Below are 14670 nucleotides of genomic sequence, written 5' to 3' on the forward strand. Positions count from 1 at the left end.
GGAGGCTACCAGTGTGTAGACTTGGGGTTCGGTCATGCTGGCTCAACTGCACCTCTCCCCTCGGGGGGCCAGGGAGCTCTTCTTGATTGCTGTGCCCCAGAGCCTGGCTCTGAGCCTGATATCCCAGAGGCCCCATCCACGTTTGCCCCATGAATCAATCATGGTGAGCTCCTTCCCAGGCCAGGGATGAAGATGCCACAGAGGAAGGGGTGGCCGGAGACCACAGCAGCCTCCGCGGAGGGGCTGCACTCCAGGGAGCAAGGAGTCCAGGTGCCAGGAGGGTGCCACGCCGCAGGTCCTACCCCCTCGGGAAGGGTGTTGTGATGGCCGGTCTACACAGCCGGCCAGGAGCCGCCTGCAGGGTAGGGCTGGGAACCCTGACTTACTCCTGGGCTCCCTGGATGCGGTCTAGCCCCTCGGTCTCCACGGTGACCTTTCTGTATATGCCCATAGCATCAGGCCCAGCCCTGTGATGGCTCCCAAGAGCCTCGCAGTGGAAACCTCCGTCCCAAATTAGGGCTTACCCTTCCCAGCCTGTCTCTTGCCAAGCCTCTCCCACTCCAGCCAGGAAAACTTGGCTTTGTTCCTCCGATACTCACTGCCCCCCAAACTCACCTCCAGACCTTTCCAGATGAGTTCTCCACCTGGCACCTTCCACTCTCCTGGCTCCCCACTTTCACTATTTACCTCCTACTGACAACGTGGGCTCCGGCATGGAAGTCACTTCCTCCCAGAAGCCCTCCCTGATGCCGTAGTACTTGGCGCAGAGTCAATGCTCAACAGCTGTTTGCCGAACAGCTGTGACCCAGAAGAAGCGTTCTCCTGAGTGGAGAGCCGGGAATAGGCCGGCGTGGTGCCGTGCGCACTGGGGACACCGGGAGCTGCCGAGGCCACTCTGTGTCTTTACCAGGATGTAGCTCCTTGGAGGCCGAGCTCTCGGCTCAAGCTCCACTCACCTTCAGGGCGGGTGAACTCTCGGAAGGTGGGCAGCGACACGACGGTATGCGAGATGGTATGCACCGGGTCCAGCACGCAGGTGACGTCGTTGGGACGGCAGGACTTCACACAGCGGACGGTGTCTGTCTTCTCCTGGCGGAGCCTGAGGGGAATCACAGCACAAGGGGTGGATGGGAAAGTCGGAACTGCCCCTCCCCCAGAGACCCAGGCTCCACGAGGAGCCGCACTCCGATGTCCATGTGCCCTGTGCGCAGGCAAAGCTCTGCTGTTGGCCCAACCGTATGGGCTGGGCTTCAGTTTCCGCCACTGCAGATTCATGGGCTCGACAAGTGGGTGTTGAAGCCCGACTGGGTGCGAGACACCAGGGTCGCCGAAGCAGACATGGGAGACGTGGTACCGCCTCCCCAGAGCCCCCAGCCAGGTGGGTCACGGAAGGGAGGGAGCTGCAGACGTAGTGCCCAGCTCAGTGCCTGGCACGAGGAAGTCAGACCCCCAGTGTCATGCGACAGACCGGGGTGGGGGGGAAGGGGGTGGCTTGTTTGCCAGACAGATTTTAAATCCTCCTTATTGTAAAATAAAACACAGATGCAAAACCTACCCGGAACAAAGACACCGTTTAATGAGTATTACGACCGCCACTCAGGTCAAGAAAGAGATCCTCCGTCTGCCACCCGAGACCCCCTCATGTGCCCGCACCAACCTCAGCACCCCTCTGCGTGCCTGCCCCCTGCCCAGGACCCCTGTCCTGACGGTGCCAGCGTCGCCCACCTGGCTTTCTTTATGGTTCGTATCACAGGGGTGCACGCCTCGAGACGTAACCGTTTAGATTTGTCTGTGAGAAAAGCATGCTCTCAAGTCCTTTTTAATCTATGGGTTTCCTCTGTCTCTTCATTTCCCAGAAGTTGATCTGCTAAGGAACTGGAAGTCTCTGAGCCATAGCGCTTTCTTCAGGCGGGCCCGCCTACTGCACCCTCCTGGTGCTACACAGCGAGGTCTTCTGTTCTCTGCATTTCTGCCACACTGGCTGCTGGATCCAGACCCGATCAGATGCAGCCCCAGGCCCTTTGGCAAGATGACAGTTGGTGACGTCTCTTCTATCGGGGGCCACCTGGTGTCTGGTTTACTCTCTCTCTGTGATGTCAGCAGCTGTCGATGCTCAGGGCCTAGACCCGCTGATTCATCGGGGATTGCAAAAGGCTGGCAATCTGATTCTGTTGTTTCTTTTCAGTATGTTAGTTGGTTCTGGAAAGAGTGCTGCCCCTCATACAGAGTCTGGAGTATCGTTCATAGAAGAAAAGGAAGATCAATGCCCGATTCTTGCCTTGTTTTTACAAGTTTTCAGGATCATGGACTTTCTCTCTCTCCATCATCACCCAGAGCATAACCATTGATTTTTTTTTAAATATCAGTATGAACTCATGGATTTAAACTATTTGATGAATTTCAACCCATTGCAATTATTATCCTTTTCTGGAACTCAAGCTTTCCCCTCTTTGGTCAGAGGGAAGATCAGAGTGGCTCCAGGAATCTTCAGTAGCTCTCTTACTCTATGTCACAACAGGGTGGTCCGTCTCATCTTGTACTTTTCCTTCCCCAGCTACTTCTCCAAGAAGTCTTGGGTTTGTCTGGGTTTTCTTTTAAAGTGGAAAATGGTATTTCAAGGCCACACCCTAGGTACCAGGTATGGTGGGTGCTGCTGGCTTCGCCCTTGCCTCCAGGCCTCTTCTGTGGATTTTTAAAGGTAAAATATATCATGAGTTCCTACTTCTATTCTAATTCAAAACAAGAACCAGACAGTCTTTTAATCTCTTCTATATTACAAAGGAATCCCTTTTCTTCCATGACAGAATCCTGGCTCTTAGGAACACAGGAGACGATAGAATATTCCACAATTATTGATGTAATTATTCCAAATTCCAACACGTTAGTCTCAGAAGGGCAATGCTAAAATTATCACCACTGACATAAGTACTTAAAATAATGTTTGTCTGGCAATGTACTCCCTACTCTACCTGCAGTTTTTAACAGATGTGCTCTTTCTACATTGTTTGAATGTAAAACAATTCACAGAATACGATTTCCTTATAACACTCACTTGGTTGTAGCTGGATGTGTAACTATGCCTAATGCTTGCACAGCAATACTTTTGCATGGTGGTAATACTTTGTGTCCTTTGTGCACACAAGTCTGTTTTGTTGGGTGTATAATCTTGGCCTATGTTTTCTTGAGGATCCTAAGTATTCACTTTCTTCTAGCATAAGTGTTGCTGTGAAGAAGTCTGATGTCAATATAATATTTTCCCTTAAGCACTGTTGCTGGTTTTACCTAGATGCCTGCTAGATGTTTGTCTTCTCTTTCTTTCATGGTCTGATAACTTTACAAGACTATGTCTTGGGATTTGCAGCTCTGAGTAGGTATGTTCGGGCATGCTGTGTGTTTTCTCATGTCGATTTTCAAATCTTCTTTTTTTCTTAATTTCTGGGAACTTCTTTGAGTTAGCATTTTTTAATACTTATTTCTTTCCTTTGTTGTGGGCTCAGTCCTCAGAGAATTCTATTATCTGTATGTTGGGTCTTCTCTGTGTGTCTTCAATATCTGTCACTTTCTCCTTAAGCCCTTTCATCTCTTCTATTTCCTTTTTGATCTGTAAAATTTGTCTTCTTCGCGGCCACTCTTTCTCTCAAATATTTATTTCTGCAGTTATAATTTTTTGCTATAATTTTAAATTATTTCCTGGGTTCCATCACTTTATTTCTCAATTTTTCCTAATTCTGACTTACAGTTTTCATCCATTTTCGACCATTTTCCTAATGGTTTTTGTTTTGCTATAGGTTACAGTTTTGATCTGGATTTGGAGCATATCTTTCTAGTGTGCCTACATTAGGCAGAGAGATGCCATTCCATTCTTTTTCATTCTTTCTCCTACAATAATTTTATATGCGATTCAGCATTGCTACTTTTTGGTTGATCATTTCCAAGTGAAATTAATTATCCTAAAATTTTAGAAAAAGGCATATTTACAGCAGCTGTTCTGTTTCACAGAGCTCCCTTTTCTGTCATTTGCAGCAACTTGCTTTCTAATATTCCTCTACATTTACCTGGATTTTATCTGCAGTCTATTGTCTCCTTCCTATTCAACTCTGCATTTCACTTCCAACAGCTTCTCCATAGTGTGAGATCCACCTTAAGGCAATCCTTGCTGGGTCCAGTTCCAAGAGTTCCTAGGGGCCAGATGGCTCCATTTCCTCTACACGTTCATGAGCTCCTCGCATGCACTGAGTAAAGTGTCTCCCAGTCTCAGCCGCTGCTCCAAAATTTTTCTATTGTATTTTCTAGGGAATGACTGTTGACTCTTCTGGAGTCTTCCACTGCTTTCTTCTGCACAGGTGCTAAGACCATGCAGGTAGACATGAACTGTATCTTGGGGTTCTTAAGGATATGATGTCATCTTGTTTAGTTGGGCATGTTTTCCGTGATCTGTCCAGCTGTCTGTGTCTTTTGGGTTGGGATCCAGAGAGCTTCAAACACCATGCAGCCGCATCTTCCCAGATTCTGTGTGCTAGAGAGTTCTCACACATTGTCTCATTTAATCTCTACAGCTTTTCCCTCTATACCACATTGCCTCCCTCCTTAGCTAATAAAACGTCCTATTCTATACCTGGGAATGACAGAATAGGGATTGTATCCATGATTTCAGAAATAAAGCCAGACTAACAATCTGACCAGCACTGACAAATCCTGGAAATCCCACCCTCTTCGCAGCATTTGAGGCAGCAGGGGGGCAGGGTTTCAGAGAAGACTCCAGAGCCAGGCTTCCTGGGTTTGATACCAGCTGTGGGACTTTGGGCAGGTTACTTATATCTTCTCTATGCCTCCAAGTCTTCCATGTGAAATGGGGGAATCATAACACCATTTTCCTCACAAGGCTGTTGGAAGGGTTAATAGAGTTAAATGCTTGGAGCAGTGCCTGGGCCTCAGTAAAGAGTACACGTGTTAGCTATCATAGCTATGATTATTATCATTATAATAATGACAATCATGATTATTATCATTTGCCCTTGGGAGCTAGAGTTAGTAGAGTGGTGATAAAGTCAGAAGAACAGAGGCCTAGGAGTTAGTCAGAGGTGATGGCAGTGACCTTGGACACATTCAAACCCTCTGAAGCTTCATTTCCCATTCAACTCAAGGTCTAAATGAACACTCAATTCCTTCCACTGAATGAAGAAGCCAACACTTACTGACTGCCTACTATATATACACCAGATAATGCAATTTGCAATTGCAACTAATCTTCAAAATAACCCATAAGGAGGCCATGAAGCTCTGAAAGTCCAATGACTTATCTATGACTTTGAATAGTTCATAAAACTAGTAAATGTCAAGGAGGACATTCCAACTCTTGTTCCTTTTGTTATATTTCTGCCCTGCATTATCTCAGCAGCACGAGGTAGGACTATCACTATGTAGCCCCAAGGAACTACAGGGGCTACATAGTGATAGGAGATGAGCCTTCACGTAATGATAGGCTATCACGTAGTGATAGGAGATGAGCCATAGTGAAGGAGATGAGCCTTCACATAATGCAGATATAGCCCCTCATGTGCTCTCAGGCACACACACAGAGACAGCAGAGGAGTCCTAAAATGGAATAGGCCACCTTAAGATGTAGGGAGTTCCACAAACAAAGGAGAGTACAAGCAAACCTGGAAAGTCCGTTGGTGGGAATATTGCAAAGGGGACCCTGGCAAATCCTGTAAGGTCAAACGCATGGCCTCTAAAGCCCTTGAGAGCTTTCCCCCACTTGATACTCCTATGGACATGAAGGAAAAATGTTTCTTCCAACCTGAATAATCTGGATCATGATGAAAGAATAACTGAATGCAATAACTAGATCCCTGCTGTAACATGCTGACTTCACAGAAGGTAATATTTGAACTGAACCTTGAAAATATCATCCATCCCTCCAACCATCTACCATCCATCCATCCAACCATCAATCCATCAATCCGTCCAACTGTCCACCCATCTATCCGTCCATTCATCCATCCAACACCCATCCATCATCCATCATCCATCCACCATCCATCCATCAATCTTTCCATCCAACCAACCATGCATGCATCCATCCATCTATATGTTTATTCGGATGTTTACTGAACTCCTTCTAGGCCAAACACTCTGAAATTGTAGAGAATACAGACATAATCCCTGTTCTCAAAGGGCCCCAGTAGGGATAATAAAAAGTAACAACCATAAGATAACAGGGAAAATGTTCAGATGGAGTATGTCCAGGGCTATGAGAGTTCAGATTAAGGAAAGTCTTCATGGAGGAGGTGATCTTTGAGCTCACACTTCAAGGAAAATAGCAGTCTGCAGAAGGATGGCATGGCACATGTTAAAGCCAAGGGCAGGCACTTTCAGGGAAGGGCAAGCAACTCTGCATGGCTAGAACAAAGAGGATGAGCTAGGATGAAGCTAGAAAGGTGGGCAGAGCCTTGAATGCCATTCAAGAGAGTTGAACTTCATCTCTTCATGGAAAAGAACCACAGAAGGTCCTAATGAGAGAGGGACATCACAGACCAGTCCTTCTGAGGGGGTCCTCTAGTTGTAACTTGGAGAATGCACTAGAAGATAGGAGAGTAGGAGGCTTTCCAGACCAGACATGAGCAGAGAGAGGTATGGGAGACAGATTGGAGGCTTGAGGTGACTGGCTAGAAGTGTGCATGGTTCTATGGCAACTTCATTGCTGCTTCTATCAAAAAGGACAGGGCCCAGTTTCCTGGATGTCCGTCTCCCCTACCAGATGGCAAGGCCAGGACACCCTCCCCCACCAACTTACATGTCATCGTAGAAAGGATCTTAGGATCCTGCAATATCCTTTACTTGATTCCTCTGTGGCGTTCTGCCTTCCCCTCTTGTTTCTGCTCGGAAACAGCATTGGCAGTTACAGAAAATGCTAGAGACATAAGCCAGTGTTGGCAGAAAGTCATCCTTTCCCTCAACAGACATGGACAGAGCATGTACTATGTGTTGGGCAGCTCACCAGGAGCTAGGGACACATCACCAAATGAGATGGAGCTGGTCTCTGCCATCACAGAGGCTTCTGGGTGGTGGAGAAGACATATGTGAAACACAGACACACGGGAAGTGCGAACAGTGATAAGCATAACAATGGAGTGTTATGAGAAAGACTCATAGAGGAGATGACAAACCCAAGGGTGCTGAGGAAGACCTCACCAAGAAAGGTATGCTTAAGCTGAGCTTCAACCAACTTTCAAGCCGAGGGTGCAAAGCATGTGCAAAGGGCCTGAGACAGCAAAGAACTCAGCAGTATGGCTCAAGGGAAGTGACCAAGGGGAGAACAATTCGAAGGCAGGCCGAGATGCATGCAAGGACTAAGTTACACAGGGCCTGAAAGGCACTCTGGGGCCTTGTGACGATGGTTTGGCTGGAATCATGGTAGGGAAGATGAAGAGAGGCAGGTGAGTCAAGGCCCATGCTGAAAGCCCTGTGGTAGAAAGGAATCGTCCGAATTGTGGAACCCTGGGAAACCAAGGTTCAAATACCAGCTGTGTGATCTCGGGCAACACTCACCCTCCCTGAGTCTCTATGGGGGATGAGACACCTGACTTGCACCCCTGGAGGTAATGCACAAAGCGCCTGAAGCATGCTCAGTGGCTCCCATGAGCCGGCACATGTATTGTGTTGTACTTTACCGCCTCCCAGCATGGGGACAGAACACCCAACAGAGGCAACCGACCTTATTTAGGCAAGAGCTGCAGCCAGGATTCTATACCTGTGTCCAGTGTTTTTCCACCACCAGTTCAGGCTTCTCATCAAGACAAACAGAAAAGAGGCTTGAATCTCAGAATTGAGTTTTTCTGACTCCAGGAAATGGTCAGCTCCACGCGGTACAGCAAGGAAACCAAGCAGGGCCAGAAGCCCTGGTCCCGTGGCCCAGCTCTGCCACAAATGGGCCCCAAAACCCTGGCCAAGCTCCCTCCCTTCTCTGGGCCTCGGTTTCCACGTTTGTAAAACGAGAGAGGAAGGAGCTCAATGGCTTCAACGATCGCCTCCTCCTTTGGGCTCAGCGCAAAATGGAGAAGAGATGTTTATCCAAAATGATCCAGGCGAGCTTCCTTCTCCCTGCCCTGCGGCTCCCTGGTGAGGTATTCAGTGACCTCCATCAACAGGGAACCCGCCCATGCACGGACAAACACTTCTCCGTCACCGCACGGGGGTGGGGCCGGGCAATGGCAGGTGCCCGGCGCCCCCCACCCAGTGGTAAACAGCGCGGAATCCCCACCGTGCGAAATAAAACCAAGGCACGCGAGGCACGCTGTGTAGGGATCGCCTGCTACGACTTTATTAAAATCCCGGAGGGGAGGGTTAGGAAAGCGACAAGAGGGAGCCCCCGGCGGCCCAAAGCAAGTGCTTAGAGCTCTGCGGACACAAAGATGAAAAGCTTGGCGACAAAGGAGCTGACGGTGCCGTGGCGGTAGAGGTCCATCTTGACGGTCAGGAGCAAGTCCCTGGGCTCAGGGACAGGTTTGGTGAGGGCCACCACCCCGCTGTGGTGGCTAACCTTCCGGGTGGTGAAAAAGCCCTCCTCATTGCCGCCGGTGATAGCCAGCTGCATGCTGTCCCCGGGGACGGCATTGGAGGGGCCCATGCGGAAAACCACCGCGGGCACTTGGATGTTGGTGGGGAAAGAGAGGTGGTAGTACGTTATTCTCAGAGGCAGCTTGGGGCACTCCTGATTCTCATGGCAAGGCAAGCGCTCACAGCGGCTGCAAGAAAAGTGGACAGAGAGACAAGAAGAGGGTCAGAGCAAATTCAGCAAGCGGAGGGACAACAGAGCGCAAGGGAAAGCGGGGGGCTCGCTGTGCAGGGCCTCCCGCCACCCCTCTGGCCAGTTCGGCCAACAGGAAGAGCCCCCCTCACTCACCTGCAGGAGGTGCCGTGGACCTCCGGGGCCGCTGACTCAGCCACTAGCCTCTTCCAACACCCGCAGGGGGCGCTGGGTGGCTGGGGCCTAGGGCTGCGCCGGGAGTGAGGCGTGTTCCCTCTCACTGGCAGAGCCCCACCCCGGGCCACGCTCACCAGGCACGCCCTGCCCCCTGAGTGTCGTCCAGGCGCCTGGCCCCTCACCCAGACAGTGGTCGGGGCCATACAGGGCTCTTGGTGGGTCACAGAGAGGACCCCGGAAGTGATCATCTCCGCCATTAGCAGTCACGGCTGCCGCCATCTATCAGGCGCTTGGACATTGATCATCGAGCTTTCTCTAGTGGGAACACTGGAACTGCTCTGGGGCCGTGGGTTGAGTGCCATTCTTCAGATGAGGAAACTGAGCCCGGAAGAGTTCGGGGCCTTCCCAAGGTCGCAGAGTGAGTGAGGAAGCCAGATTTCTGCTCTGGCAGGGAGGTCTGTTCCTCCGCCCCCTCGCTGAGCCTCGTGCCCCAGGCGCAGGTCCCTGTAGACCCACAGGAACAGCCAGGGCTTGGAATGGAGGAGAAGACAGGTTCTAACTTGCTGTGACAGGATGGGGAGAGGTTCTGACTTCCTGTCACAGGTTCTAACTTCCTGTGACAGAATGACGACAGCCTCTAACTTCCTGGATAGAAAGAGGTTCTGACTTCCTGTTATAGGTTTCTAACCTCCTGTGACAGAATGATGATGGCTTCCAACTTCTTGTGATAGGAAGGAAAGAGCATCTAACTTCCTGTGACAGGTTCTACCTTCCTGTGACAGGATGGGGAGAGGTTCTGACTTCCTGTCACATGTTCTAACTTCCTGTGACAGAACGATGACAGCCTCTAACTTCCTGGATGGAAAGAGGTTATGATTTCCTGTTATAGGTTCTAATTTCCTGTGACAGAATGATGATGGCTTCTAACTTCCTGTGATAGGATGGAAGAGCTTCTAAATTCCTGCGACAGGTTCTACCTTCCTGTGACAGGATGGGGAGAGGTTCTGACTTCCTGTTATAGGTTCTAACCCCCTGTGACAGAATGTGACAGAGCCATCATCATGGCTCCTAATTTCCTGTGACAGGATGGAAAGAGTGTCTAACTTCCTGTGACAGGATGGGGAGAGGTTCTGACTTCCTGTCACAGGTTCTAACTTCCTGTGACAGAAGGGAAAGAGCTTCTAACTTCCCATGACAGGATGGGAAGAGGTTCTGACTTCCTGTCATAGGTTCTAATTTCCTGTGACAGAAGGGAAAGAGCTTCTAACTTCCTGTGACAGGATGGAAAGAGCTTCTAACTTCCTGTGACAGGATGGGGAGAGGTTCTGACTTCCTGTCACAGGTTCTAATTTCCTGTGACAGAAGGGAAAGAGCTTCTAACTTCCCATGACAGGATGGGAAGAGGTTCTGACTTCCTGTCATAGGTTCTAACTTCCTGTGACAGAATGACGACAGCCTCTAACTTCCTGGATAGAAAGAGGTTATGATTTCCTGTTATAGGTTCTAATTTCCTGTGACAGAATGATGATGGCTTCTAACTTCCTGTGATAGGATGGAAAGAGCTTCTAAATTCCTGTGACAGGTTCTACCTTCCTGTGACAGGATGGGGAGAGGTTCTGACTTCCTGTCACAGGTTCTAATTTCCTGTGACAGAACAACGACAGCCTCTAACTTCCTGGATGGAAAGAGGTTCTGATTTCCTGTTATAGGTTCTAATTTCCTGTGACAGAATGATGATGGCTTCTAACTTCCTGTGATAGGATGGAAAGAGCTTCTAACTTCCTGTGACAGGATGGGGAGAGGTTCTGACTTTCTGTCACAGGTTCTAACTTCTTGTGACAGAATGGAAAGAGCTTCTAGCTTCCTGTGACAGGATGGGAAGAGGCTCTAACTTTCTGTTATGGTTCTAACTTCCTGTGACAAGATGGTGATAGCTCCTAACTTCCTGTGATGGAGACAGAGACAGGTTCTAACTTCCTGTGACAGGATGGGGACATGAACTATCTTCTGCCTCCTGAAGGCTGGCCTCCACACTCTGATGGCAGCCACCTCAGGAAGTGGAGCCAAAGTGCATAGCCCTATGGGGCATGGCAGAGCCTGTCCCAGAGAGTTCTGCCATCTTGACGGTGCTGGGACGCTCCACCCGGGAGCAGGTACTGTTCTAGTCCCCTGTCACGTCTCCCTTTTAGCCCTTCACATTTCCAGGCCTCGTGTCAGGTCACCTGGACTTACTTTACACTTGGCCAGTGTGGTCTTCTTCTACATCCTATCTCCAGCTCTTTATCAGGACTGGTGGGAAATCGTTTCACTTACTCGGCCACTTGCCATTCTGAGCACTTAGGAAGGACATCCCTGGAGTGAGCTCCATGAGGCTCCCTGGGGGATGGTCCCCCATGGTAGGCGACAAGTCAGGCATGGGGGGGCCCAGAGACAGAGGGGAGAGACAGTAAAGAAGGTACGCAGAAGAGGGTGCTTTGAGGGGCGGCCTAACCCCAGGCACACCCAGTCCAGGCCACATGGGAGTGTTCCGGGTGACCTGGGAGACCCTAAGGGATGGCACCTGGCATCGGGCTGGGTTTCTCCTTTGTGTACTCACGTCACTGTCCCACTTTGTCATCCTGTTCTACTGATGGGAAGGTCAAAGCTCAGCGAGGACACGTCCTTGACTCCAAGCGGTGGACACAAAATTGCCCTCCCTTGGAAAGCCTTTGGGCGTGCATGCGCAAACACACACTCACTGGCTATTTCAGGAAGGGTCTGGCCAGCAGGTGGCACTAGAGTCTCCTTCATGGGACTCAGGCTGGCCCACGTCTGTGTGGCTGGTATGGTACCCTGTCCAAGGACAGGGTTTTGATTGGTCAGATGGAAGCGTTAGCCCAGCGAGTGGTGTGGGGGGAGATCGTGCAGTGAGCGTGACGCTCTGGTACAGCTCCCGCAGGCCTCGCACACCAGAGAATGTGACACTCTTCCAGGGGCTCTCCTGACCCCAAAGCCAGAGCGCCCCTAGCACTTTCTTGAACAAGGCGGATCTGAGACCGGCCCTTTCTAGAGCTCTCCCTTCCCAAGGGCCAGGCCATGGCTCTATGGCTTCATCTCCAGCACCCAGCACAGGACACCAGTATGTGCTCAATAAACAGACACAAGTAACTACGGCCCCCATTTCCCCGTCAGTTTCAACCTCAACGGTCCTTAACCACTCTACCCTGCACTTACTGACACATCACAGAAGTCCTTAACTACTGCATCTGGGAAACTGCCTGCCTGATTGGCCCTGACACAAAAGCCTTCGTTAGCGGGTATGTCTGGACCAAGAAGGGGCCACTGTCACGCAGAGAAGGGCCAGCTCCTGGGACCGCACGCCTTGGTTTCCATCTCATCGTGTACGAGAGAACAACATGCCCCACTTTTTCATTCAACCAGTTGGATCAGAACACCCTATTATCTTAGAAAGTACGATTACTGAAAGTTGGCACACACCGGAGAAGGAAGGTCCTCCAGGCCCAGCCCCTTCGCCTGGGAGGCATGGGCACCGGGGCCACCCCCTAGGCTGTCTCACGCTCACAGCCTTCCCAGCTGTCACTTCCCTGACTTCCATGCTCTTGTCATTCTGGAGAGAAGCCCCAGGAACAGGCTGCGGTGGGACACTCGCCCCTGTGTCCACCCGCATTATACCCTCAGGCCCAGAGCCACGCCAACCAGGGCTGCCCGGCCTTGCTCTAGCTTCCAAGACCACGAGCGTCAGGGCTCGGCCCTGCTGAGGGGATAAAGAGGATGTTTTCAGCCCCATCCCAGGCTCTGGAACACTTGGACATTCTTCCTGTGGGTCGGAGGGAATCGTGTGCTCAGGATCTTAACGAACGACATGATCCTAGAGGCCCAGCCCTGTGGCTTGTGTGGCTCAGCCTACCGGGTCATGCTCCAGTTACCACCCCTCAGCTGCCAGGGACACTGCCCAGAAGGAGGCTGTGTGGAGAGAAAGAAGAAGTCTGAGGCCCAGAAAGAGAAAGAGAGAGAACATGAGCACCTTCCATCCTCCCTCTCGAGGCCCCCGAAATGCTCACCTCAGAAATGCTGGCTACTGGGTCTTTCCTAATACAGCTCTTCCGAGTTTTACAAATTGCTTTCTGAAGGTCAGATAATAACTTCTCTAAGAGGAGTTTTGATGCGGAGGAAAAGAAGCCGTAAAAATGGTAAACTCCAGCCTGAGCCGTTGGCGGGGCTGAGAAGATGGGCCCCTCCTTGCTTGGAGCCTGGGCCGGCCTCCTGCCCGTGTTGCTTCACAACTTGTCCGAGGCTGTCACTAGGCTCACACTAAGCTCTGAGCTTCCGTTAACCCCCCTTCCTGGGAGGGGGCAACCATAAGCCCCGTCCTGTGGTCACTCAACCTGGGATTCCGGTCCCAGCCCCCGCTTCCTACGCTGGGCTCCTGGCTGGCCCGTGATTCCCCACCAGGATCAGCCAAGAAGAAAAGTGTAACCAGATAGGCTCCCATGTGTAGTGGTGGCGGCCCCGGCCACCCAGTCCTTCAGAGCCCCCACGTGGTCGCCCATCTGAGGTGGGGCAACTCCGTTGGTCACACGGTCAGCCAGCCACAGAGCAATCGGCAGAGAACCTCCCCGTCGGGCTTGCACCCCGAGGAAGAGAAATGGGGATGTCTGGTGATCGTTCTCCTCCCCACGACTTTTCCTAACCACGGGCACTGGCGTGGCACTGGGCTGGATGCCTGGAGCTCGTTACTGCTAATCCTCGCTAATCCTCGAGGTCTTGCCAAGCAGGTGTTGCAGACGCAGAAAGGACCCCTGGGTGGCCAAGACATTGACCTGAGGCCACAGCCCCGACAAACAGAACAAGTCTGGAAGCTTAAAATCCCAGCCTGGGTTCTTCCCATTTCCACGCAGCCCCTCAGGCCGAGCCCGGACCTGGACACCAGGGGCCCCGCCCACCCTCCCTTCTCCATGAACACTGGCAGGGAAATACGCCTTTGGGATGCCTACTCACCCCCCACCAGGCTGAACCCCGTGTGAACCTCATGAGGGGGCTCCGCCCCACAATCACTGCTCATCTCATGTGAACGGGGCAGGGGGGACATCACCGTCCCCTTGACGGCTCGAGTATGGCGGCTCCGAGAAGCTCAACAGACCTGGAATGGGCTGAGCAGGGAGGCAGACATGTGTGAACCTGACTCCAGGCCAGCATCTTTCCAGAATGCCTCAGCATCCCCACGGGGCTTGAGAGCACTCAGAGGGGCTGGTGGTCCGGGAGTCAGGCTCCCAGCTCCTTTCTCCTCCCCCTCTGCTGCACCGCTGGGTGGTGCTGGGGAACAGGAACGTGTGTCAATCTTGGCCATTTTGGGGGTGTGGCTGGGAGACCCATCCTTCCCTTCTCGCATGTGTTGTGGGTGGGGGCCCACTTCCTGTTCTCAGGGAAAATGATGAGCCCCCTCGTTATCTGTCCCTGGTACCGGCTGATGAATCAATCCACAGACCAGCACAGACTGAGCCCTGGAGCATCAACCCCCCAGCGAGTGGAACGCGGGTCCCGGTTGCCTGCTGAGCGCCCCATCTCACGGCCCGGAACCCCTTTGCTCCCCTGTCCGCGGCCCATCCCGCCCCCAACCCCTTCCCTCTCCGTCTGACTCAGCTCTTCCCTCCCCCTTCCCTCTAGCCTCGCCTACCTCAGCACGCCCCGCCCCCCGCTCCAGCCCTGTGGGGACCCTGCTACACCCTGTGGCCGTTGCTGTTCCG

The 14670-nt window shown here is 51.7% G+C and overlaps 1 protein-coding gene across 2 annotated transcripts in view; it reads right to left on the bottom strand.

Annotated features, from left to right (window-relative positions):
- FBLN1 (fibulin 1) overlaps positions 1-14670 on the bottom strand; it is a 79569-nt gene that overhangs the window by 21351 nt on the left and 43548 nt on the right. The window contains exon 15 of one of the 2 annotated variants that reach the window (XM_059401786.1): positions 957-1099. In XM_059401786.1, coding sequence (XP_059257769.1) covers positions 957-1099 — 143 coding nt within the window. Of the gene's footprint in view, positions 1-956; positions 1100-8296; positions 8748-14670 lie in introns of those variants that run through there. The other variant, XM_059401787.1, reaches the window with a different exon arrangement.

This window comes from Mustela nigripes, chromosome 6 (assembly GCF_022355385.1).
Source record: "Mustela nigripes isolate SB6536 chromosome 6, MUSNIG.SB6536, whole genome shotgun sequence".
NCBI classification, from domain to species: Eukaryota; Metazoa; Chordata; class Mammalia; order Carnivora; family Mustelidae; genus Mustela; species Mustela nigripes.